The sequence below is a fragment of the Somniosus microcephalus genome, chromosome 21 (genome assembly GCF_052327205.1).
Source record: "Somniosus microcephalus isolate GS21.2 chromosome 21, FLI_Smic_1.0, whole genome shotgun sequence".
In the NCBI taxonomy this organism is placed as follows: Eukaryota; Metazoa; Chordata; class Chondrichthyes; order Squaliformes; family Somniosidae; genus Somniosus; species Somniosus microcephalus.
In genome coordinates, this window is record NC_141007.1 from 55,269,504 (window position 1) to 55,294,046 (window position 24,543).

General features: G+C 44.5%; 1 protein-coding gene across 3 annotated transcripts; it reads right to left on the reverse strand.

Annotated features, from left to right (window-relative positions):
* Positions 1-457: 457 nt before the first annotated feature.
* Positions 458-18,739, reverse strand: LOC147102816 (uncharacterized). 3 transcript variants are annotated; one of them, XM_085963659.1, is made up of 4 exons: positions 18,419-18,739; positions 17,742-17,829; positions 4,421-4,550; positions 458-1,118 (listed from the first exon to the last, which is right to left on the reverse strand). In XM_085963659.1, the coding sequence occupies exons 1-4, from the start codon at positions 18,494-18,496 to the stop codon at positions 863-865; spliced, it is 552 nt and encodes a 183-aa protein (XP_085819785.1). In that variant the 5' UTR covers positions 18,497-18,739; the 3' UTR covers positions 458-862. The 3 variants fall into 3 exon arrangements, with proteins under 3 accessions (XP_085819785.1, XP_085819787.1, XP_085819786.1); XM_085963661.1 differs by lacking the exon at positions 18,419-18,739 and adding an exon at positions 18,233-18,385; XM_085963660.1 differs by lacking the exon at positions 18,419-18,739 and adding an exon at positions 18,229-18,384.
* Positions 18,740-24,543: the final 5,804 nt, after the last annotated feature.

Sequence of the window (24,543 nt, forward strand, 5' to 3'; positions counted from 1 at the left end):
GGATGGCTCTTGGCAGTTGGCCTCCGGGCTGAGTGAACTTTCGCCACTTCCCACCTTGAGCGGACGAGAAGACGGCCAGCCACATTTAAGCGAGGCCCAGGAGTTAAAATACCCCCGGGTCTCATTTTTGCTCCAGCGGGTGAGTTTTGAACTGACCTCAAAAATCACCCACCCTAAAACTAGCCCCCAATTAAACTCGGGGCCCATATTTCGGTCAACCATGATGAGCAGTAACGCCCGACCCAAGCCAGTGATTTACATTTTCTTTAAAAAAGGAAGCCTGACTGCAGGGAATGCACGTGGCTGCAGTGTCGTCTGGTGAGTGCAGAAATCCACCTATTCTGTTTAAAAAAAAAAAATAATTGTTCACGTCAGCATTAAAAACCTTAACACTGCCAAACTAAGAGCCTGGGAAAATCAGGAGCAGAGAGTAATTACTGGCAACCCACAGCTGATGTCTATTAAACAGCAATGACAGCAGATTTATTGACTGTATATAATACAATGAAAGTAGGTTGGTAGGATTAACATTGGCAGAGAAACGCAATACTTTTTGGAAGTGTAACAGGTATTCTCCATTTAAGTGAATACAGCTGAAGCCAGTTAAATTGGGATATTCGAGCAGAACTATCATCCCATCTAGCAAAGCCTTCCTTAAACAAAACTTATTTATGCTGGTTTGAATGCATTAAAATGATAAGACGAGAAAATGCCTCATTTAGAGGAACGTCTCCATTAAATCATGTCTCTGCTAACATGCATCAACTGCACTGGCACATTATAGAACGCACAAAGAAACTTCAGAAACCCCCAATAGGTAGTTGTATAGATTCAGCAGCGTTTGGTTTCATATTGACTGAGTTTAGGTACTAGGTTTGATGACTTGCTTCCTCACTTTACGGACCACAACTCGCGTTCTGCGGGGCCCATCATTTCCTGGCTTCCCGTGGGTGGACTGGGCCCGCCTCTCGCCAATTCGGGCGCCGTGTCGGGCAGCTTTTAGCTCGTCCACAAATAACTCAACTCCCTCAAACTTGTTGGTCAGCTCGATCATTCTCTCCTTTAAAGCATTAAACTCTTTATAGAGATCATCAAGTGCTTCGGAAAGTGTGTGAATCCTGCATGGGAGCGAAAGAGGAAAGTGCCGTTAGTATTCCGGGGAGCACTGAAAACACAACACTGGTTTAAATTGATTTGTTAATATTTGTCACAATGAACTTGAAGCGATTTTTTTGTTGTTGCACTATATTAGTGCTATTTGCCCTCCATCCCATCTGTTATATCATCACTGGATGGAATAGAGCCAATATCCATAGACTGGCTGCAGACTGGGCACCACTGACTACTGCTTGGAGGATCTCCAGATTGGACGGAGAGGTACATCAGGAATTTTAAATAAAGTAAACAAAAAATGTAATCATCACTCCCTCAACAGATTAGTGGATAAATAATGTGGTAAGAAGCCAAACAGACCTTGAAAATCCCAGATTCAATCCCTACTCTGTGGTGAATTGGCTCAGTTGGTCGGATTGGCTTCCATACACTCAGAACAGGAATAAAACAAGGATCAGCCAAGGTCCCACTCCGGATTATCTTGCGACCAGTGGAAAGTCAAAGTGTGTGGATACTCGGTTAGACCAGGTCACGCTCTGTTTCCTGCCATCCCCTATTGAAAAGCTGGCCGATACTGGGTGCCTGGGCTCACTCACATACAGAATGGCCACTTGTGTTGCCAACACCCATGGCAACCTCGTGAGCAGCACCTTTTAGGGGGAGGAGGAAAAAATATGACCCCAAAAATGGTATTGGAACCTTTTTCTGGCATATTTAAAAAAAGGGACAAATTCAATTAATGAGATCTTTTTAAAACGTTTAATTTTCCACACCAAAATTGACCAACGCTGCAGTTTAAAAAGGTTCAGTAAGGTTTTTCCTCATCAATTAGACAAGCCCAGTGTCCTCTCATGCAGTACATGTCTGGCAATGATTGCCACATGTCTAATGAAGCTCAGACATGTCTGTTCACTGTATGATCAATGTGTGCAAAAATGTTGAATCAAAACTCTATGCAGTAAGATGGAGATCAATAGATTTTTGTTAGGTAAGGGTGCCAAGGGATAGGAGCTAAGGCCGATAAGTGGAGTTGAGGTACATATCAGCCATGATCTAATTGAGTGAAGAGCAGGCTCAAGTGGCTCAATGGTCTATTCCTGTTCCTATGTTCCTAATAAGCTCTCTGCATTACAAGCACACTACAGCATAGGAGCCAGTGCATGAAAGCATGATAGATTGTACGGTGATGGAGCAGCTAGGATTCAAGAGTAGGGCTGCCTGTTCTATGTGATGCCAAAGAGCTGTTTCTGCTCGTCTTACCTTTCATATAGCCACAGCAGCCAAACAAATTGGATGCCCCAAATAAAACTGGGAAATGTGAATATGATCAATGTGAAAACAGCTGAATATCGCTTTTGTTCAGCTCTCGTGTTAGAGTGATGCTGCAGCTATGTTGCTTTTCTTGTTAAATAGCAGTTTTAGTTCTGGCCGTGACCCAGAGGATCCACTGATAAATAAATTAGATCGAAGACTACACATTATGAAAATCAGCTGTATACCGATGGAATTAACAAAACATTTATCGAATAAAACAGTCAAGAATATGAAATCAATAATCTGCCAATCTAAATATTAAAAATAAATTTAGGTTACTGTATTGAAAATGGCCCAACTATTTTAACATGCTATTGGAATCTGCAATATTCTATTAAAGCGTGCCCAGCTGTGACACGTAGATACTTTTTTACACGAGCAGTACTAAGAATTGTCAGAATATGAATAGCTATCATGGAAAAGCATATTTTTCCAGGAATCCAAGAAGCTCAATTACTTCCACACAGCACTTTAAAAGCAAAAGGCTCAGTAGTAATGTTTACAACGCCCATCAAATTGATGAAGCGAAAGTCAAAAGGTCACGCTTAAATTCTCAGCAGCCCTGCCTTTACTACTAGTCAATGCTATTTTCCCCTTCCCCCTTCACACATGTGTGCCCATTCCCTAGCTCACAGGCATGGAGTGCCTCTCCTCATTTTCCTTCCCTGCCTGCAATGGGATGTGCTGAGCCTGCACTTGAATCCACCGAGATATACCTTGGAGTCAAGATGGCAGCCGAGACGGTCCGGTGCTGAGCGCGCTCTCCCTGCTTCGGGCAGCCAGCTCTCGCCGCTCGCTCCCGCAACCGGAGCAAAGTGTTCAGCGAGTCGGGCAGAGGCAGCGCAGCGCGGCGAGCAGCAGCCACGACGACCCGCTGGAACACGTTGGCTGGCAGCTCCTCGGCGGGAAGGCATTCCGACTGGGAGGAGGGGAGCCGAGCATGGCGGCCAGAGGCCGAACCGTGAGAGGGAGAAGCAGGCCCCGGGCCGTCGGACCATGGAGCCGGCGACGGTGAGGAGGAGGCTGAGGTGACTGGAGCATTCACATCCCGACGATGTGTTCGGCGAGTCGGGCAGAGGCAGCGCAGCGCAGCAGCAGCAGCTATGACGACCCGCTGCAGCACGTCGGCCAGCAGCTCCATGGCGGGAAGCTCGCAGTCCGACTGGGAGGAGGGGAGCCGGGCATGGCGGCCAGAGGTCGGATCGTGAGCGGGAGAAGCAGGCCACCACTTGGAGCCGGTAACAGTAAGGAGGAGGCTGCGGGGACGAGGAGGACGGAGCGGCTGAGGGACATCGTGCTCCCACTGCCACTGGAAGCCATTGTACAGGAAACTTTGTGCTATCCGGCACCGACGGGAACGAGCTGTTGCCGTTCCCTCAAAACTGCCGGACAAACCAGCGTTAATGTTGAAGCATATTCAGCTCCGTATCTGGCAACAAACACTGTTGCTTAGCAACAGCTTCTAAACAGTCGGCCGTACCTTGGAAGCGTCTCTGTCGCTTAGCAACAGCTTCAGAGACTTTGCAGAGCCTGACTGTTGAAAAAAAACCTAACAAAACGGCTCCTGATTTTTGCCGGTGGCTCGAGCTTGCCGGACATTTAGCCTCCGGATAACACAAAGTTTCCTGTATTGACTTTCTGAACACAGCACTGTATGAATAGCTGACGTGTCCCTACGGGGAGTAAGCATTCCATTGTAATTGTACTTGTACTGGTTATATATGGCAAATAAAATTGAATTGAGATAGCCCAAGAATGTTCCTCATTCTGTCACTTAGTGGCAACATCATATTATTGCACTTGGATTGTTTCCCGAGCTGTCCCAGGAACAGCGATGTCTGGAATGCAAAAACTGGCTGCTGTGTTTCCCTGGATTAGAACAGTGACTGCGCTTCAAAAGTACTTAATTAGCCTTGAGTCATTTTGGGATGTCCTGAGGTTGTGAAAAGTGCCACAAAAATGCAAGTTCTTCCTTCCTTTACTGAACACATACCGTCCATAGTCTGGCAGCACGGTGTGGTGGTCATACAAGAGCAGGTCTTTAATCTGAGTCATGATGGCAAATTTCCAGTTGTCCAGAACATTGGTGAGGTTTGCACAGCCTCGCATATTCACTTTCTTGGCTATAAGAAGAAAAGCACAATGCAATTAAAATTTGAAGGAAATCCAATATTTTTTCATAAAGTCACTATTACAATAAGGTCATATCTATACACTTCAGCCCACCATTCATTTCATACAGAATCAGTATACAGTTTTGAAACTGTAATTGAAAGCTCATTCTGCCCATTATCATGTTAACAAAATATCAAAAATTAGAAGGTTCCTTTACTAAAGTGAACAGCCTGCTTATTTGTATGCAAGTCCAAAATACTGATTTGCCTCCCTTAAACAAATCAAAAAGTTACAATTTATTTTCTCTCTCTCTTTAGCCTCCTCCCATGCCAAATAGAATTCTTTTAGCTAACAAGCCAGATGGGTAACATAGTGCCAGCTCTTGAGCTATGCTACTTTTGGCTGGCTGCTTGGTGGTAACTAAGAGTAACCATCTTTCTCCCCCTGAGGAAGCACTTTGGCTTTACTTGGTTGAGCTTCCCAACAACCTGGTCCAGAATACAAACATAGGCTTGGAAAAGACTACTTTGATCTATTGAACCAGCCCCAGAGTTCAAAACCAGAATACACAAATCACTACCGGAATCCTTCAATTGATTTTTCTCATCAAATGCCTGTTCAACGCCTCATGTTATTGGCCTCAGTTGCCTCCCTGTACAGTCCATTCCAAACATTCACCACCCTCTGTGTGAAATAGTTATATGGTTCTGTCCATTCACCTACCCTCTTCGGAGCTCCATCCCATGCCCCCTTGTCATTCACTGAACCATAGTCAACCGTTTCTCAGGGTTCAATTTGTTAATACCTTTCAGGATCTTGAATGTCTCAGTAAGATCACCTTAGTGTTTTCTTCTCCAGTGTAAACAAACTCAGCTTTGTAATCTCTCCTTGTGGCTCAGGTGTCTGTTGCAGTCGTCAGACAAGTAGTTTAGTTGCTACACCTTTTCCTGTGAAATGCTGACTAAAACTGCACACAATACTTCAGATGGAGATAGAGCAGTTCCCTGTTCAGGCTTAGTATGACGTCCTGTGATTTGTCGTCTTTTCCATACACTATACCCACCCAGGATCCTATTGACCTTATTTACTGTTGCCTCACACGGTACAGACGGTTTCAACAATCTGCCCACCGATACCCCAAATCATTTTTCCATGCTATACCCTGTAGATTAACACCATTTAGTTTATAGTTCCATTGTTCTTTTCTTCTAGTCTCAACGCTTTGCATTTGTTGGGGGATAATTTTGACTTTTATCGCTGGGTGAGAAGCGGGTGATGGTGAATCGGCAGTCCGCTTCGCACCTCGCCCCATTTTCCTTTCCAGTGACTTCAATGGAAAATATCGGGCGTGGCGTAAAACCAGCTGCCGATTCGCAGTCACCCACTTTTCATCCGGCGATAAAAGTCAAAATTACCCTCCCAACTTGACACTAAACTTCATTTTGTCAACACCAAATTGAACTTGGCATTTCCTAACCCGACTTTTCAATTTTGCTAAAACCCTACGCAGCTGATCAGCCTGCTCCGAATTGTTTGGAACCACTCTGTCTTCTCACCCAGGTGTCAGCCTCTCGCTCCACGCCCACTTCCAAATTGATCGAAAATTTTAAAAACAAAGTTGCCAGCACTGATCCTTGGGCACCCCATTAATCACTTCCTGCCACTCCATTGCCACCCTGTATCTCCTTTGATGCAGCCAGTTGTCAATCCATTGAATAACTGTCCACCTATTCCGTAATTTCTACCCAACAGACCAATCTCCTCTTTTCAAAATCCTTGCTAAGTCTAAATAAAGACCACAAAGTTCATCTTATCCACAAGAAGTGCTACCACCTCAGAGAATTCAAGCAGGTTTATCAAGGATGACCTCCCTCCCGATAAAGCCAAGCTGACTTGCCCTGATGACATCAGAGCTGGTCAGTGATATCTATCTTCAGAATAGTCTCGAACATTTTACCCACAACAGATGTCAGGCTCACAGGCTTATAATTTCTAGCACTGTTCATTTGTCCTTTTTAAAAGCTAGAGGTTAAATCCCGTTGTCTCCAATCCTTTGGTGCAAGTCCCGATTCTAATGGTTCCCTAAAGATCGCCACTGGAAAGTGGCCAATTTCCTTAAGTATGCTAGTGTGCAGGGTATATGGTCCTAGGGTTTGATCCTCTTTCAGTGCTTTCAACAGTTCAGTCACTTCTTTGTCAGTAATTATGATCCATAAAATTTCATCCACATTTCCTGGAAAGGCAGCACGGTGGCATAGTGGTTAGCACTGTTGCCTCACAGCGCCAGGGACCCGGGTTCAAATCTGGCCTCGGGTGACTGTCTGTGTGGAGTTTGCACATTCTCCCCGTGTTTGCGTGGGTTTTCTCCGGGTGCTCCAGTTTCCTCCCACAGTCCAAAGATGTGCGGGTTAGGTTGATTGGCCATGATAAAAATTGGCCCTTAGTGTTAGGGGGGATTAAATATGTGGGGTTACGGGGATAGGGCTTGGGTGGGATGGCTGTCGGTGTAGGGACCGGGTGCTAGGGTTTGGATGATCAGCCATGATCTCGTTGAATGGCGGAGCAGGCTCGAAGGGCCGAATGGCCTACTCCTGCTCCTATCTTCTATGTTTCAACCCTTATGTTGGGAAGAGAGTCAGTCACTTCTTCTGAGGAGAGCGATAAAAAAAAAAAATCCTGAATAATTTCTTTCTAATTCATTCACGGGATGTGGGCATCGCAAGCAAAGCCAGCATTTATTGCCCATCCCTAATTGTGCTCGAGAAGGTGGTGGTGAGCTGCCTCGTTGAACCGCTGCAGTCCATGCGGTGAAGGTACTTCCACAGTGCTGTTAGGGAGGGAGTTCCAGGATTTTGACCCAGCATCGATGAAGGAACGGCGATTTATTTCCAAGTCAGGATGGTGTGTGACTTGGAGGGGAACTTGGAAGTGATGGTGTTCCCATGCACCTTGTGCCCTTGTCCTTCTAGCTAGTAGAAGTCATGGGTTTTGGAGGTGCTGTCAAAGAAGCCTTGGTGAATTGCTGCAGTGCATCTTGTAGATGGTACACACTGCAGCCATGGTGCGCCGGTGGTGGAGGGAGTGAATGTTTAAGGTGGTTAATGGGGTGCCAATCAAACAGGCTGCTTTGTCCTGGATGGTGTTGAGCTGCACCTATCCAGGCAAGTGGAGAGTACTCCATCACACTCCTGACTTGTGCCTTGTAGGTGGTGGAAAGGCTCTGGGGAGTCAGGAGGAGAGTCAGTCGCCGCAGAATACACAGCCTCTGACCTGCTCTTGAAGCCACAGTATGTGTGTGTCTGGTCCAGTTAAGTTTCTGGTCAATGGTGACCCCCAGGATGTTGATGGTGGGGGAATCATCAATGGTAATGTCTGCCATTTCATGGTTACTTAGTGCCTTTCAAAGGTCCCAATACTTCCTGGGATCTCTCTTTGGTACCTTGTTTAATGAGGAATCATGTGCATAAGGCAACCTCCAACTACAAGGTGGCAGCTGGCACCATCCATCACCTCATTTCTTGAGCGAATTCAGGCCGCTTCGTAGAATCTGTGTTTTCATGACTGCTTATTGGCAGGACATTTATCCCTGAAATTGACTCTGGTTTGCATTTGGAACTGACATGAAGTAAGAATACTGTGCACAATCCACTACTCCCATACACGTCACTGAAGAGTGTGTTCTACACACAGCGTGCTCCCAAGTTGCATCTGGGGGCCAGTTTCAAAGCAAAGAAAATAAAGTAAGCAAGCAAAAGGAGATGCAAGTAGCTGTACAAAATTATTGTCCTTTATACTAAGCACATAGGTTTTCAAATTACAGTCCTTGCATCCTAGGGGACCGGATGTCATTTTTATGTATTTGTTATCAGCACAGTATACTAATTAAATGGTAGCACAGGAGTCCCCAGGAGTGTGCCAGTACCAGAATGGGTCAATGTTTTCAGGGGTCTCTGCCAGTGTGTTAATATTTGCAGTGGGTCACCCACACAGAAAAGTTTAAAACCACTGATTCAGTATTATGTGATAACTCCGATAAATACACTTCTGCTTTAAAAAAAAACCTAGAAAAATCTTCGCCTGGTTCCTCACTCCTGCATTAAACCTCTTGCCGCCAGAGAGACAGGGAGGACTCTGTCCATCTAAACACTTCCGCCAGAATGTGGGAACACAAAGTACCTCATCTGCTGTCCCCCTGGTCAAATGAGAATGAAGGGAGAAAACAGGCTTTCCAAGTAGAAAAAGAAAGCCTTTTTTGGAATTAAAAATCAAACAAGCCTCCTGGTTTTCCACAGGACACTGGAATGACAGATGGAGATGATTAAGAAGTGCTATTTGTGCAGGTGCAGTGAATGGGATGAAGCAGCTTCAAGGGTTAAACCTTCTTTTAAAAAAATGTTGAAGAATGATAGTTTCTCTCAGGTTTTGGCTGCAATTTTCCAGCTGCACAATATTAAAAACCCGAGGGCAGCTTGTCCTACTTGGCCCAGTATCTGCATCAACCTGTCCCAGGAAAAGCAAAACAGATCAGCAAATGCAACCCGAAAATCAAATTCTGAAGAGCTGCTGGGAATCTGCGCTCATTGTTAATGTTGTTAGCATTTGTTTAGTCAATAGTCCATCTTCATGCTTTAAAAACTAAAAGGGTACAGGTAGAAACTAAAGGCATTCCTGCTGTGCACTTGAACCTTTTCATTTAATCACGCCATCTGGAACTTGCACTGCCCGTTACTAGCTTAAAAAAAGGCAAGCCCAAGCTTCCAGCCATGTGGAGCACTTCGAGTCTTGAATTACATTTTAGCTTATAAAGCACCCACCTCTCATCGTTCATAGAAGATATGAACCTTCCTGAAGGAGACTGGAATAAATCAGAATGAGTGAAACGTGTGGAAAAGCCCCCCCCCCCGCTAAATGTCTTTCAGATTCTGGCTAACCCGCTGTCTATTTCTAGTATTTTCTGTATTAAAGCAAAAGGTTTTACTCCTCGTGTCTGTAGAATAAACTAAATAATTGCCATCCTACTCCAGATGTCAGGAGGTGAAAAGGTATGTTTTGCTATTTTCACAGGTCTTATAACCTAGGCAATAGTAAGGGTCTGATATAAAAACAGAAAATGCTGGAGAAACTCAGCAGGTCAGGCAGCATCTGTGAAGAGAGAAACAGAGTTAGCATTTCAGATCGATGACCTTTCGTCAGAACTGGAAAAAAGCAGGAAATGGAACAGATCTTTAAGCAAGTGAAGAGGCTGGGAAAGGGGGGGGGGGGGGATGAAAGAACAAAAGGGAAGGTCTGTGATAGGATGGAAGGCGGAAGAGATTAAGAGACATTAAGAGAGAGTCAAGGCAAAAGGAGATGGTAATGGGACAGGTTCAGTAACAAAGGATGGCTTTAGATGAAGTGTAAATTGCGCTGGCAGAATGAAAGACAGCTGCCATGTGGGGGAGAAGAAAAAAAGATACAGACAAAAAGTGTGGATAAAATATATATAGGATAGGGGCCGAGGGTATGATCTGAAATTGTTGAACTCGATGTTGAGTCCGGAAGGCTGTAAAGTGCCTAATCGAAAGATGTGGTGCTGTTCCTCGAGCTTACGCTGAGCTTCCGTGGAACAATGCAAGAGGCCGAGGACGGTCTCAACATAGAGTTCAACAATTTCAGATCATAACCTCGGCCCCTATCATATATATATATTTTATTATCCACACTCTTTGTCTGTCTTTTTTTCTTCTCTCCCACATGGCAGCTGTCTTTCATTCTGCCAGCGCATCTAGCGCATCTAGAGCCATCCTTTGTTTCTGAACCTGTCCCATTACCATCTCCTTTTGCCTTGAATATCTCTTAATGTCTCTTAATCTCTTCCGCCTTCCATCCTATCACAGACCTTCCCTTTTGTTCTTTCATCCACTCCCCCTTTCCCAGTTCCATCACTTGCTTAAAAATCTGTTCCATTTCCTGTTTTTTTCCAGTTCTGACGAAAGGTCATCGACCTGAAACGTTAACTCTGTTTCTCGCTTCACAGATGCTGCCTGACCTGCTGAGTATCGCCAGCATTTTCTGTTTTTATTTCAGATTTCCAGCATCTGCAGTATTTTCTTTTTGTTGTAGTAAGGATCTGGTAGCTGGTTAAAAAAACAAACACACTCAAACTTGGCCACTTTTAAACAGGCTTTGGTTGGGGTTTCTTTGTTACGCAAAGTACCAAAGACACTAGAAACTTGAACCAGAACTGAGTCATGGTTTCAATGGAACAGCAATCAATTCAAGTGATTTAAACTTAAGCCCAAATTTAGTGAGGTGGGGGTCAGTGCGAGTCAAATCTAATCCAATATCCAAATTAATGACTGACTGACTGGTTCTTCCTTACTAGGAAGTAGGTTACCTCAAGTTTTAAATAAAGTATCTCTTAACAGAAAAGTTACTTAGTTTCCTATGAAACATTCAATAAAAAGAGAAAAAATTAAGGAAAATCATTGAATAGTAGTCAAAGTACAAGGAGCAGCAAACACGCACATATACATTGTACTGTGAAAAACCTACATGTGCAAAATTTGCTCAGAGTTGTTTTATCTCGATTTTTTTCTCATTTTCATTTTGGAGCATGAATCCAAATGGAAAAAAAAGAACAGTAAAATAGAACATTACGCTAAACAGCACAAGCAGACGAATAAATGATTAGCTACAGTCAGACAAAGGGAAAGGAAAAAGGCCAGTGAAGGTTAAAGTCTAAAAAGACATATTGCCAGCTGAGGAATCAGACAACTGGCGGAACATCCCTCAAAACTGGGAGGGGAGCAGGATCAGCGGAGGCTGCCAATAGCTAGGGTAAAGAGATAGGGTCACCACCTCACACAGACAAAACACACTCGCCAGTCTCCAGCATTAGCAAGTCCCACCAGTCTTACAGAAGATCATTTGAAAAGAATCTTGTCTACTGAGCGTTTGGGAGAATTTTTGAATAAGCACGTTGACTTGAAACAATTCTTTTGGTTTAACTCCCTGAAATGTCTTGACAGTGTGGAGAGATATTCAGTTTGGTGAGGGGTGTGGTAGCAGGATGTCCCTGGAAACCGTGGAAGGGGTCTGCAGTTTTGTTGATACAAATAAAATTGCGCCTTCAATCTTCAGGGTTCGGGCTATGATTCTGGCATGGACTTCCCCTGTGGGGCCCACATCCAGGGGACCAGAATGCTTGTCCTCACGGTGTATCAGCCTCCAACCTTGCACTGGCTCCCTGCAAGACTAAGGACACAGGAACTCCCAGTGCAGGGATACCCCATCCTGGGCTCATTCGCCTCTGATGGAGCTTTACTAAGCCTCGTGGAAGCCTCCACATAAACCTTGGACCCAGTGTATCCAGATCCTGGTGTAGGTTGCAGCTGTTAGAGTAGACTCCCGTTGAAGCTGTGGCAGCAGTCTGCTAAATGCCAGAGGAATTTTGGCCCCTTTTGGTGCTTGCTCCAAATTTACTGTCAAAATGTAGGTTGCATTCTGCAAATTAATTGGATGGAAATTTGAATCTAGTAACTACTTTGGATTTTTTAGATATAGAATGTTGCTTTAAGTGATCTTTTACAATGATGGAACCAGGCTGTTAAGGCCAGACTTTTGTCTACATCCTGGGCTACTCTCATACCGGGCTTTGGTCTCAGGAACAGGGAGTAAATTGCTCACCTACGTAGCTGCAGATGGAGTGTGCCCTATCATAAAGAAAAGTATTGGATTCTTCCTACGGTGCACACTGAACTGATGATGCCAAGGTGGCCTGTGTGACTTTCTTACTGAGCTATATCATGTTACCATTAGCTTATAAAGGATTGATTGAGCCAATATCCCAGTGCCTCCACATGATGATCAGACCTGAGGTTTCCCTGTTTACACACAAGTGTCAAAGCACTAAGATAAGGCATGAGAACAATGAAGCTGCTCATATTGGTCTTTATACGTTCTCATATATTTATGGTGATTATTTAAGGAAACAACTGAAGGTCAATCACAGTCCGACTTTTCCTGTGTACTGCAATTTCTAAGTATTTTCATCCCAGTTTTCCTGTCTGCAAGCTCGGTGATACCACGTAAGAAACATTAGGAAAGTATTGAATCGGTTTCTGTGGCTTTCTCGATAGCCTCAGGCTTACATATAGTGTCAGCCTTGGCTCCGTGGTAGCACTCTCGTCTTTGAGTTAGAAGGTCGTGGGTTCAAGCCCCGCTTCCGAAACTTAAGAACGCAATCTATGCTGACACTTCAGTGCAGTATTGAGGGAGTGGACGGTCAGAGGTGCTGTTTGTTAGAACATACGAACTAGGAGCAGGAGTAGGCCACTCGGCCCTTCGAGCCTGCTCCACCATTCAATAAGATCATGGCTGATCCGATTACTCCACATTCCCGCCTACCCCCGATAACTTTTCACCCCCTTGCTTACCAAGAATCTATCTACCTCTGCCTTAAAAATATTCAAAGACTCTGCTTCCACCGCCCTCTGAGGAAGAGAGTTCCAAAGACTCACGACCCTCTGAGAGAAAAAATTTCTCATGTCTTAAATGGGCGACTCCTTATTTTTAAACAGTGACCCCTAGTTCTAGATTCTCCCACAAAATGAGACGTTAAACCGAGTCTGCCCTTTCAGGTGGACGTAAAAAATCTTACGGCACTATTCGAAGAGCAGCGGAGTTCTCCCCAGTGTCCTGGCCAACATTTATCCCTCCAAACAACATCTAAAACAGATAATCTGACCATTTATTCCATTGGTGTTTGTGGGAGCATGCTATGCTCAATTTGGTTGCCATGTTCCCTACATTACATCAGTGGCTACACTTCAAAAGTACTTCATTGGTTGTAAAGCACGGAGGTCATGAAAGGCGCTATGTAAATGCAAGTTGTTTTTCTTTCATTCTTTACGGATGTATCAAAAATAGACGCAAGGTTAAATTTATATTCCTTATTTCTCTTTTTCTGTTTCTCTTCTTGCTGTTCTTTACTTGTTTTCTGTTCAGCTCTTTTTCTCAGTATCTAACCTTCTCTTCTATTTTCCCTACTAGCTGTTTACTTTTAATTTGCTCCCATTCCTCTCTGACCTCTACTTAATTTTCTCTCTGCTCCCGAAAAAAAATTACTTTTCCTTTGTCTCTTTTTCTCCCTCTCTCTCAATCCAAATTTTTCTTTCCCTCTCTTTCTGTACCTGATTTGATATTGAATTCACCCACTCTAATTTACATTTACTTCTCAGTGTTTATTTCTCAATCCTTCAATCTGATTGGTTAAGGACATACCCTGTTGGTTGCCCTGCTCCCCTCACTGCACCATTATCAGCTCGCACTTTCAGAAACTTGCCATGCAAAAAATTAAAAAAGCTACATGTGCAAGGACAAGTCTAACTAATGGCAGATACCATTGGATTCCCCACTACAGCAAAATCTGGCCCATTAAGCTCAGTAAAAACATTTTGCTTTGCAGCCAGTAATATTTTACAATATTGATGGTGACCACAATTTTAAATGGAAATCCTTTCTATACTCAGTTAAAAACAATGGATCCTTCCCCATATTTGTATTGGGCCCCAGGATCCCATAAAATACATGGATTTCTATATATGTGGGAGCACTGGGTCAATCCAAGATGTTTTTAAAAGACACTTTTACTTTGCCACTCAAAGATGCGGTTACACGGTTCTGCTTCGGGAGAGCAATTATGTAACATGCAGCCGTTCGGGGGGAAGTCTTTATACCTGAAACATCAACACTCTTGTGTTTTCGACGGATGCTGCCTGACCTGCTGAGTATTTCCAGCGCTTTCTGTTTTTCTTTTATTGTAAATATGTAGACCCAGAGAGGAAACACGTGGAACAAGGTGGCCACATTCAAAGGCTTACATATTAGTGGACCGACCACACGGTCCAGTTCAAAATTGGATTGTTTACACTATAAAAGAGTGGAGCTGACTGGGGAAGAACCAATGTCAGCCGTCAACTGCACTCTTATAGTGTAAAAAAGCACCTTAAAAAAATAAAACCAGCATATTTTAAATAGGAAATGTTCAACTAATCTTGGTACTCAGACATGTCTAATAACATAATCAATCACATGCTCCTTAACCCCATTCAACAAGTTGGTCATTCCCACTTCCTAAGTAGTAAAAATGAGCCCTCAATAAGACCAAGCACTTTGGCAGTTTTCCTGAATTTGTAGTAATTGAGGTTTGTTAGGAATCTGTGTTGCTGGCACACAATCCAGGTTGCATACTTTGTAAACAGAAGTGTTCTGGATATGTTCCAATATACTGCAAGATGACAGTTTATTCTTATTAGTTCGCTAAGACATGTTACTCGTTTATCAGGAGCTCATATTGAAGTATATTGTGCTGTCTCATTTTTTGCATGCCTTATCTATAAATATCAAATCAAATCAATCAAATCAAATCAACTTTTGTCATTGTTAGTGCACAAGTGCAGTACAACGAAATGTAGGCTTGCGGCTCCCGAGAGTGTACAATTTGGATTAGGACACTTAAACATTTCAACATACATTTGTATATATATATTAGCATAAATATGACCATAATAAAGTGCATCGGCAGATGTGCAGGCTTTAGTGTTTATTTGTGGAGTTCAGTAGGATGACAGCCCTGGGAAAGAAGCTGTTCCTAAATCTGGTCGTACGGGTGCGAATGCATCTGTAGCGTCTTCCAGATGGTAGGAGGGCGAACAGACTGTGGCTGGGGTGGGTAGGGTCTTTGATGATGGTCCGTGCCCTCCGTAGGCAGCGTTTCTGATATATATGTTCTATGGTCGGTAGCCGGGTGCCGGTAATGCGTTGGGCAGTTTTGACTACCCGCTGCAGGGCTTTCCGGTCATGGGAGCTACAGCCGCCGTACCATACCGTGATACAGTTTGTCAGGATGCTCTCTATATTAATAGTTTGTCAGGATGCTCTCTATATAAATAGTTTCATAGATTATTGTTGGTACCTTCCTACAATCTGGTAGATTGTTGAACTGATAACAGTCATGCAATAACTTGAGTGAGCAATTTAGGTAAATAGGACAAAAATGCATCCACTGAATAGGAGCCAATATGATGCAAGACAGCTTTGTATTTTGAATTTCTTTTTCTTATAGTGAACTTCAGGGGTGGTGCAAACTGTCATTGAAATGTGTCTTATTGAAAAATTGCCCTGAGGCAAGAATCTGTACATGTACAAAAATTAGCATTGGGCCACTCTGCTGCCAGACAAATAGAACATGAAATTAATAGAATATTTCACGTATCCCAGCTTTATATTTCAACTTAGCTCCTAAAGCTCTGAAAATTCCGATCGAAACAAATTCAAAATAAAAAAATCTGTTGTTCTAAAAGAATATATAAAGCTAAAATAAATGTTGTCAGAGGATTTCGAACAAGTTCCTGCTGGTCCCAACTCTCTACAGGCTAAACATTTAAACACGTACTTAAGAAAAACAAATTACACAGCTGTAACAAGTAAATCTGAAGCAAATGTAAGTGTTCGCTAATTAGTCGGTGACTGCAGGGAGACGATGGCGATGCAGGGTTTGTAATGAATGCAGCAACCGCAGTGTTTCAGGCACTGGTGTGGAGCTTATTAAGTTCAACTCAAAGGAGTTGATTTTAACAGGAATAAATGTTAACAAAAGCCACCTGGACTTAAGTGTTAGATTTTGTTCAATATTAAAATGCCTTGAATATCATGATATATTGTTGAGTGGACATTAGCTCAAATCCTGTGATTTAAAAAAAATATAACTGTAATTATTTATTTTGAGGCAAAGAGAAAATACTCCTAAATCTCTGCTAAACTTAACTCACCGGCAGGCCTAACCAACAAATTTACTCTCTCTCTTCAGTTAAAGAAGCTCCTCACCTCAGCTGTGGCTCAGTGGGTAGCACACTCGCCTCCGAGTCAGTAGTTTGTGGGTTCAAGTCCCACTCTTGAGCACATAAAGCTAGGCTGACACTCTAGTGCAGTGCTGAGGGAGTGTTGCACCGTTGGAGGTGCCGTCTTTCAGATGAGACATTAAACCGAGGCCCTGCCTCCCTCTCAGGTGGACGTAAAAGATCCCATAGCACTATTTCGAAGAAGAGCAGGGGAAGTTATCTCCGATGTTCTGGCCAATACTTATCCCTCAACCAACACAACAAAAACAGATTATCTGGTCATTATCACATTGCTGTTTGTGGGAGCATGCTGTGCACAAATTGGCTGCTGCATTTCCCACATTACAACAGTGACTCCACTTCAAAAAGTACTTCATTGACTGTAAAGCGCTTCGAGATGTCCAGTGGTTGTGAAAGGCGCTATATAAATGCAAGTCTTTCTTCCCATTTGGTATCTCCCACAGACATTGAAAGGTATTAAATTCACCATGTGGGCAATCACAGGAACCCACACCCTACCAGCATGACCCTCTGCTTAACCACATGACCTGATGCCGTAATACCATGGGGTGTATCCCATTAGATCCTAAATATGTAGCAAATTGGAATTATAAATGATCATTCACTTCTAATTAGCATCACAGTTGGCAATAAGATTAGCAGTCACCCCCATGGAATAGGTGAGCAGACACACAGTACATTTTTTTTCCAATATGTGAATCCCCTTCCATTTTAAAGGAATCCAAAACTCATGAAAATCATGTTGAGCTGGATACTGAGATTTAAAAAAGTGTTATACAACTTATTTTAATCCCTATCTTGTATAATATATATATGACGTGGAAAGTATAAAACAACAGCCTGCTTGGATGAACAAGTGACGCCTACTGCTGATCAGTACTCATGTCAATAATACTGTGTCCAACAATCCCACCTCATTGCTTCTTATTAGACTGTGTAAAAATAGAACAAAATAAATTACATTTTTAATTTAATATCTTGGTGGTCCTACAGAAATCTCACAAATACAATTTCCGTGAACCTCTTCTCCACTCTTTCTTTAACCCTGTTCTGGAACACACCTCCAGAAGGAATCCTTACATTTAAGAGTTGGTGATATCAATTTTCAGTTTCAAGTTGACTGCAATGAACCAGTCCCTGGATGGGCAGTGGTGCTCTGGTGGGGTTATTCAATGAACCATTTTTGTTGTTGTTCTTGGAATAACGCTGGAAAGTTAAATGTCCATTGTACCCAGTTCTTGCCCTTGCCAATCCCCTGCTCTGTCGAAGCTGACAGTAAGCTTTAGATGTCCCTACCTTCTGATCTGTAGTCCCATTCTCGATTCTTCTGCGCCGAAACGACAACAGCCAACAGGAGCAGGAACACCAACTTCTCCATCTGTCTCTGTGAGAGAAACAGCTCGGGTTTAAACGGGCTTTGTAACCGAGCGCTCAGAAACGCCTGGCCACACACAATGAATCGCTCAAAAGTTACACTTAGCGAGACGGAGCACCATCCCCTCCGCACAGTGTAAAAGAACCGCTCCCATCTTTACCTTTAATTCCCATTACAGCCACTCCCCCCAAAACTCTGCCTTCTAATTACTCCAGCTTTGAGTTTTAAGAGGAGGTTCTTGGAAATAACAGGGTTGGCTTCGCCGGGCTGTAATTTTTGGTTCACTACTACAAAGCTTTTTTCAAAAAAAAATAGCTGGCAAATAATGACACCCCCTTTCAAGTAAATCACAAGCAAAGTGCGATTCCCACCGATCGCATGGACATGTTTTAATTTGGAGTTACTTACAGACCTCCTTCCCTGCGGTTTCTGGGAGCTGCACAAGTCCCGGCTCCTCTCAGCCCGAGTCAGGCTCGCAGATTGACCCCCCGCTCCATTTATCTGGATGGAGGGCCGCCAATGTAAATATACCCGTGGAAACAGCGCTCGGCTCGCTTAAGATGAAACACGTGTCTCCAGGGGGCTGGGCAGTACATACCCGAGGCAGCGTCTCTTTCAGCTCCTTGCAGACGGATTCCCAGATTAATAAACCGCCCCTACAAACCAGAAAATACATAATTTGGGCTTCCCTCGTCTCAACCGATCGAAACTACAGTAGCACAATGTTGAGAGTTAACATTACTATTAATAAAACCCCGCAGGAATCTGAATTACTCAGATAATGGGAATACAGTAATAAAACTCAGGGGAGAACCTCCTTAAAAAAAACTTCCAAAAAGTAAATTTAAGTAAGAATCTGCGATTTGTTTTGTCTCTATGCAACCCCCATCGTTCCCGTGTTGCTGGGAACAATCCTCACACTCTCCAGAAACATCTGTTCAGGCAAAGACAAAAAAATGCATTTGAAGATTTATGGTTCCCGCTTTCTCTCGTCGCCCTTCCCTTGAGTTCCCAGCGAAAAGCACACCCGCATCTCCTGTGGTCTGAAACTTATAGCCTGCTGAGTCTGAGGCATGGGACAACCTGCTGCTCTTCACCTTACCTAGTGTTGGTATTGGAAGCCCACCTGGGTTCCCCACCATGTGCTCCTCACTCTACTGAAGGGTGGAAAACAATCACACTATCAGACTTCAAAACAGAAAATGCTGGAAATACTCAGGTGGTCAGGCAGCATCTGTGGAGAGAGAAACAGAGTTAACGTTTCAGGTCGATGACCCTTCGTCAGAACTGGAAAAAAATTGGAGAAAAACTTATTACATCTCCAACTTTTTCCAGTTCTGACAAAGGGTCATCGACCTGAGACGTTAACTCTGTTTCTCTCTCCACAGATGCTGCCTGACCTGCTGAGCATTTCCAGCATTTTCTGTTTTTATTTCAGATTTCCAGCATCCGCAGTATTTTGCTTTTACACGATCAGACTGTCCCGCTCAGGCTAAAACTAGCAGCCCTATCCCTTGATGCCCTTACTAGTCATAAATCTATCGACTTCTGTTTTGAATATGCCCAATGACTGAGCCTCCACAGCCCTCTGGGGTAGAGAGTTCCAAAGATTCACCACCCGCTGTGTGAAGACATTTCTTCTCATCTCAGTCCTGAATGGCCTACCCTTTATCTTGAGGCTGTGGCCCCTGATTCTAGACTCCCCAGCCAAGGGAAACATTCTCCCAGCATCCACCCTGTTAGATCCGTGTATCTTGATGTTGTGTGTCCTTCAATAACTAGACAGAGACTGCAGGGGAACAATCAACAGGTGTTTACTGAATGAGGGTTACTCTAAAACTAACAGTACAGATCCCTACTCAGGGTTTATATACAGGTGTGGTCACTGCCGGTACTACGCCTGTGTCAGCTCTTTGTCAGGTCCTCGATTTGCTGATCGATCCCTGGCCACCACACATAAGCCCTAGCAAGGCTTTTCATTTTCACTCCTCCCAGATGGCCTTCGTGAAGCTCATTGAGCACTCTCTCCCTTAACTTGTGTGGATCCCGAGTGGTAATTCCACCCATCAAGGTCCCCTGACATACTGACAGCTGTTCTCTTCTGGATGAGAATGCTGGCAACAGTGAGTCGCCATGTGTTGGCCATCCCTTCACCGTCAAGTCATATACCCGAGACAGTATCGGGTCATTTCGGGTCTCCTTCTCTATATCCGCGTTAGTTACTGGCAAGCGTTCAATTATAGGCAAATAAAATATTTCGACAGGGTCCACTGCTGGTGCTTCCTCCGCAGTACGCAGTGGCAGGCGTGATAGCCCATCAGCGTTTCCATGCGGTTTCGTGCCCTTATACTCGATTTCATATTGGTGCGCCCCTAGAAAAAGGGACCATCTTTGTAGCCGTTGCGCAGTCATCACCGGAACACCCTTCTTTGGATTAAAGATGGAGACAAGTGGCTGGTGGTCAGTCAGCAAGGTGAACTTCTGCCCGTGCAGATAGTGGTTGAACTTTTTCACTCCCCACACTAGGCTGAGGGCCTCCCTGTCAATCTGGGCGTAGTTACGCTCGGCTGAGGTTAGTGACCGAGACGCAAAGGCTACTGGCCTCTCCGAGCCGTCCGGGAATTTGTGCGACAGCACCGCTCCAATACCATAGGGTGATGCATCACACGCCAACCGAATTGGTAGTGCTGGGTTGAAATGAGCCAACACCTCTTTTGATGTGATCAATTCTTTGCACTTCTGGAAAGCTCGTTTACATTCGTCATTCCACTTCCATGGTACCCCCGTTTGCAGTAGGGTGTTCAGTGGGTGTAGTACTGTAGACAAATTCAGCAAGAACTTATGGTAGTAGTTCACCAGCCTGAGGAACGACCTCAGTTGTGACACATTTTCCGGTGCTGGAGCCTTGACTACTGCCTCAATCTTTTCAGGGGACTTATGTAACCCCTCTTCATCAATAACATGGCCACAATACGAGATCTGCTTCTGGAAAAACTCGCATTTGTGGCGATTAGCTCGGAGCCCATATTCCTTCAATCTAGTGAGCACCTGCTCCAGGTTGGCGAGGTGATCACTGTCATTTTCGCCCGTGACCAGGATGTCATCCAAATAACACTGGGTCCCTGGAATCCCTTGCAGGACTTGATCCATTGCCCTTTGCCAAATAGCCGGAGCTGATGCTACCCCGAACACCAGCCGGTTGTATTGGTAGAGACCTTTATGAGTGTTGATCATGAGGTACTGTTTCGAGGCTTCTTCTACCTCCATTTGCAGGTACGCCTGGGCCAGATCAATCTTAGTGAAGCGTTTCCCTCCAGATAGTGAGGCGAAAATACCTTCAATCCGCGGAAGCGGATATTGTACCGTGTGAAGGACTGGGTTCACTGTCCCCTTAAAGTCCCCACAGATGCGAACCTTCTTTGGTTCCCCAGGCGTATTACTCAACGACCTCTTCATTACAGGAACGATGGGTGTAGCCCACTCGCTCAAGTCCACTTTGGACAGTACTCCAGAACATTCCAAACCTTCCAGCTCTGCTTCGATGGCTGGGCGGATCGCATAAGGCACTGGTCTGGCCTTAAAAAAACTTTGGGCTTGAATTTTCCTCTATTTTGATCGTCGCTGTTATGCCTTTTAGTGTTCCGAGTCCCTCCTGGAACACTTCTTGTGCGTCAGTTAGCATTTTTGACAGTCGTCCAGGTGTGACGTAGTCATCCTTTTTGGCCTCAACCTTCAGTGCTTGTATGGAATGCCAATCTAACTGTATCTTCCAGATCCATTCACGTCCTAGTAGTGGTGGTCCTCCATCTGGCAATACATATAGGTCCATTTTTGGTGTTTCCTTGCCGTTATATATAACGTTCACCCTTATTTTTCCTTTGGGGTAGACTTTTTGCCCCGTGTACGTCTTCAAGACAATCTCTGTATCTCTCAAGGGTATATGTGAGAGTAGCCGCTTGTAGTCCCTTCGGTTTATGACTGTTAAGGGCTGATCCTGTGTCCAATTCCATTTTCACTTGGACTCCGTCTATCTTGAGCGTGACCCAGATAGTTTGGTGATCCTCCATTTTGATTACATTATGTAGTTTCAGACAACCCAGCTCCTTGCTTCCGGAGTCTGTATCACTTTTCTGTTCGTCTGAACTCCTCTCCGTCACCTTATGTACCTTCTTGTACTTCTCCTGTGGAGATTTCTTGCTGCTGGTTTTCTTTCCCGACCTGCAGACTCTTGCTATGTGTCCTACTTTTCCACACTGTCTGCACACTTGGTCCTTGAACCAACAATCCTTATGGTCGTGTGTTGTTCTGCCGCAGCGATAGCACTTCAGTGTTCCATATGACATTTCATTTGTGCCATATTCTTGCGGTCTCCGTTGTATCTCTGCAGCGCCCCGTGCGGCTGCTTCGTGTGATACTGCCATGCTGAAAGCCTTGTCCAGCGTAAGATCCTTTTCTGATAGAAGCCGTTTCTGGGTTCCTTCACTTTGAAGCCCACACACAAACTTGTCCCTTAAAGTATCTGCTAGTCCCGTTCCAAACTGGCAGTGTTTCAATAGCTTGCGCAGTTCCGTTAAATACTCAGCATTACTTTCACCTTTATGCTGGTTCCTTTTGTGAAACTTAAATCTTTCTGCTATCAGCAGCGGTGTGGGGTTTAAGTGGTCCTGTAGGATTGACACTATGTTTTCAAAATCCTTTTCCACTGGCTTCTCTGGGGTTACTAGGTTTCGCAGTAAGCCATATGTTTTTGCACCGATGGAATTCAACAATACCAGTGCTTTCCTGTCATCTGGCACTTCATTCGTCTTGCAGTACACTTCTATGCGTTCGACATATGTCGCCCAATCTTCGACTTCATTGTCGAACGCTGTGACACTGCCACTCTTTGGCATCCCTGGGTGTGGTTAGACTGGCTAAAAATGGTGTCTCCCGCGCTCTCCCTTCTTCTCCGCTGTGGCTCAAAATGGCGTCTCCCGTGCTCTCTTTTCTTCCCCGCGGACGCTGCTCAGCCCTTGAACACCGGCTGCGCTCTGCGCATTTTCCTGCACGCCTCTCTCGTTGACGCCGCTCGGTCCTGAACACCGGCTGCGCCCTATGCGCTCTACCCTCTCTCTTATCCCGTCGACGCTGCTCGGCCTTTTTCTGTGCCGTTGGTCGGTTCTAGCCGCCGCTGTCCGGGAAGGGTCTGCGCCGTACCTGTTGCCAGCCCGTTTCGCTGGACCACCGTGACTGGAGAACCAAGCCCAGCTCTCAACAGCCTCCTCTGCGATGCTCAAGTCTCCGCTGGATGGTCGACGCCCGTACTTCTGGACTCTGCCTTCTTCTTACACTGTTCTCCAGGAGCGAATCCCTGGGAGGTGATGCAGAGTTGCAGGTAGGTTCGAATCGACTCGTCGCCAATGTTAGATCCGTGTATCTTGATGTTGTGTGTCCTTCAATAACTAGACAGAGACTGCAGGGGAACAATCAACAGGTGTTTACTGAATGAGGGTTACTCTAAAACTAACAGTACAGATCCCTACTCAGGGTTTATATACAGGTGTGGTCACTGCCGGTACTACAGTATACAGGAGCTGTAAAAAGTAGTTCTCCCCTTAAAGGTACATACACTACACACCCCATCAAGCCCTGTAATAATTTTGTATGCTTCAATGAGATCCCCTCTCATTCTTCTGAATTCAAGAGAATAGAGGCCTAATTTACTCAATCTCCTCATACGACAGTCCCGCCATCCCAGGAATCAATCTTGTGAACCTTTGTTGCACTCCCTCTATGGCAAGTATATCCTTCCTTAGGTAAGGAGACCAAAATTGTACACAGTACTCCAGGTGTGGTCTCACCAAGGCCCTATATAATTGGAGTAAGACTTCTTTACTCCTGTACTCAAATCCTCTTGTAATGAAGGCCAACATACCATTTGCCTTCCTAATGGCTTGCTGCACCTGAACATTCGCTTTCAGTGACTCATGTACAAGGACACCCAGGTCCCTTTGAGCATCTGCATTCCCCAATCTTTCACCATTTAGGAAATACTCTGCCTTTCTGTTTTTTCTACCAACGTGGATAACTTCACATTTATCCACATTATATTCCATCTGCCATGTTCTTGCCCACTCACTGAGCCTGTCGAGATCCCCTTGAAGCCTCTTCACATCCTCTTCGCAACTGACACTGCCACCTAGCTTTGTGTCATCAGCAAATTTGGAAATGTTACATTTAGTCCCCTCATCCAAATCATTGATATAGATTGTGAATAGCTGGGTCCCAAGCACTGATTCTTGTGGTAGCCCACTAGTCACAGCCTGCCATCCTGAAAAAGACCCGTTTATCCCTACTCTTTGTTTTCTGTCTGTTAACCAATTCTCAATCCATGCTAGTATATTACTCCCAATTCCATGTGCCCTAATTTTGTTCACCAACCTCTTGTGTGGGACCTTATCGTAGGCCTTCTGAAAATCCAAATACACCACATCTACCGGTTCCCCTTTGTCTACTCCACTAGTTACATTCTCAAAGAACTCCAATAGGTTTGTCAAACAGGATTTCCCTTTCATAAATCCATGTTGACTCTGCCCAATCTTACTATTATTTTCTAAGTGCCCAGTTATTGCATCCTTTATAATAGATTCCCGCATTTTCCCAACTACTGATGCGAGGCTAACAGGTCTGTAGTTGCCCGTTTTCTCTCTCCCTCCTTTCTTAAATAGCGGGGTTACATTTGCT

Coding starts and splice junctions, on each gene's coding strand:
- LOC147102816 (XM_085963659.1), bottom strand. CDS start 18,496: ATGTATTTTCTGGTTTGTAGGGGCGGTTTATTAATCTGGGAATCCGTC. Junction 17,830..18,418: donor TGAAAGAGACGCTGCCTCGG/GTATGTACTGCC, acceptor TTTCTCTCACAG/AGACAGATGGAGAAGTTGGT. Junction 4,551..17,741: donor ATGGGACTACAGATCAGAAG/GTAGGGACATCT, acceptor TTCTTCTTATAG/CCAAGAAAGTGAATATGCGA.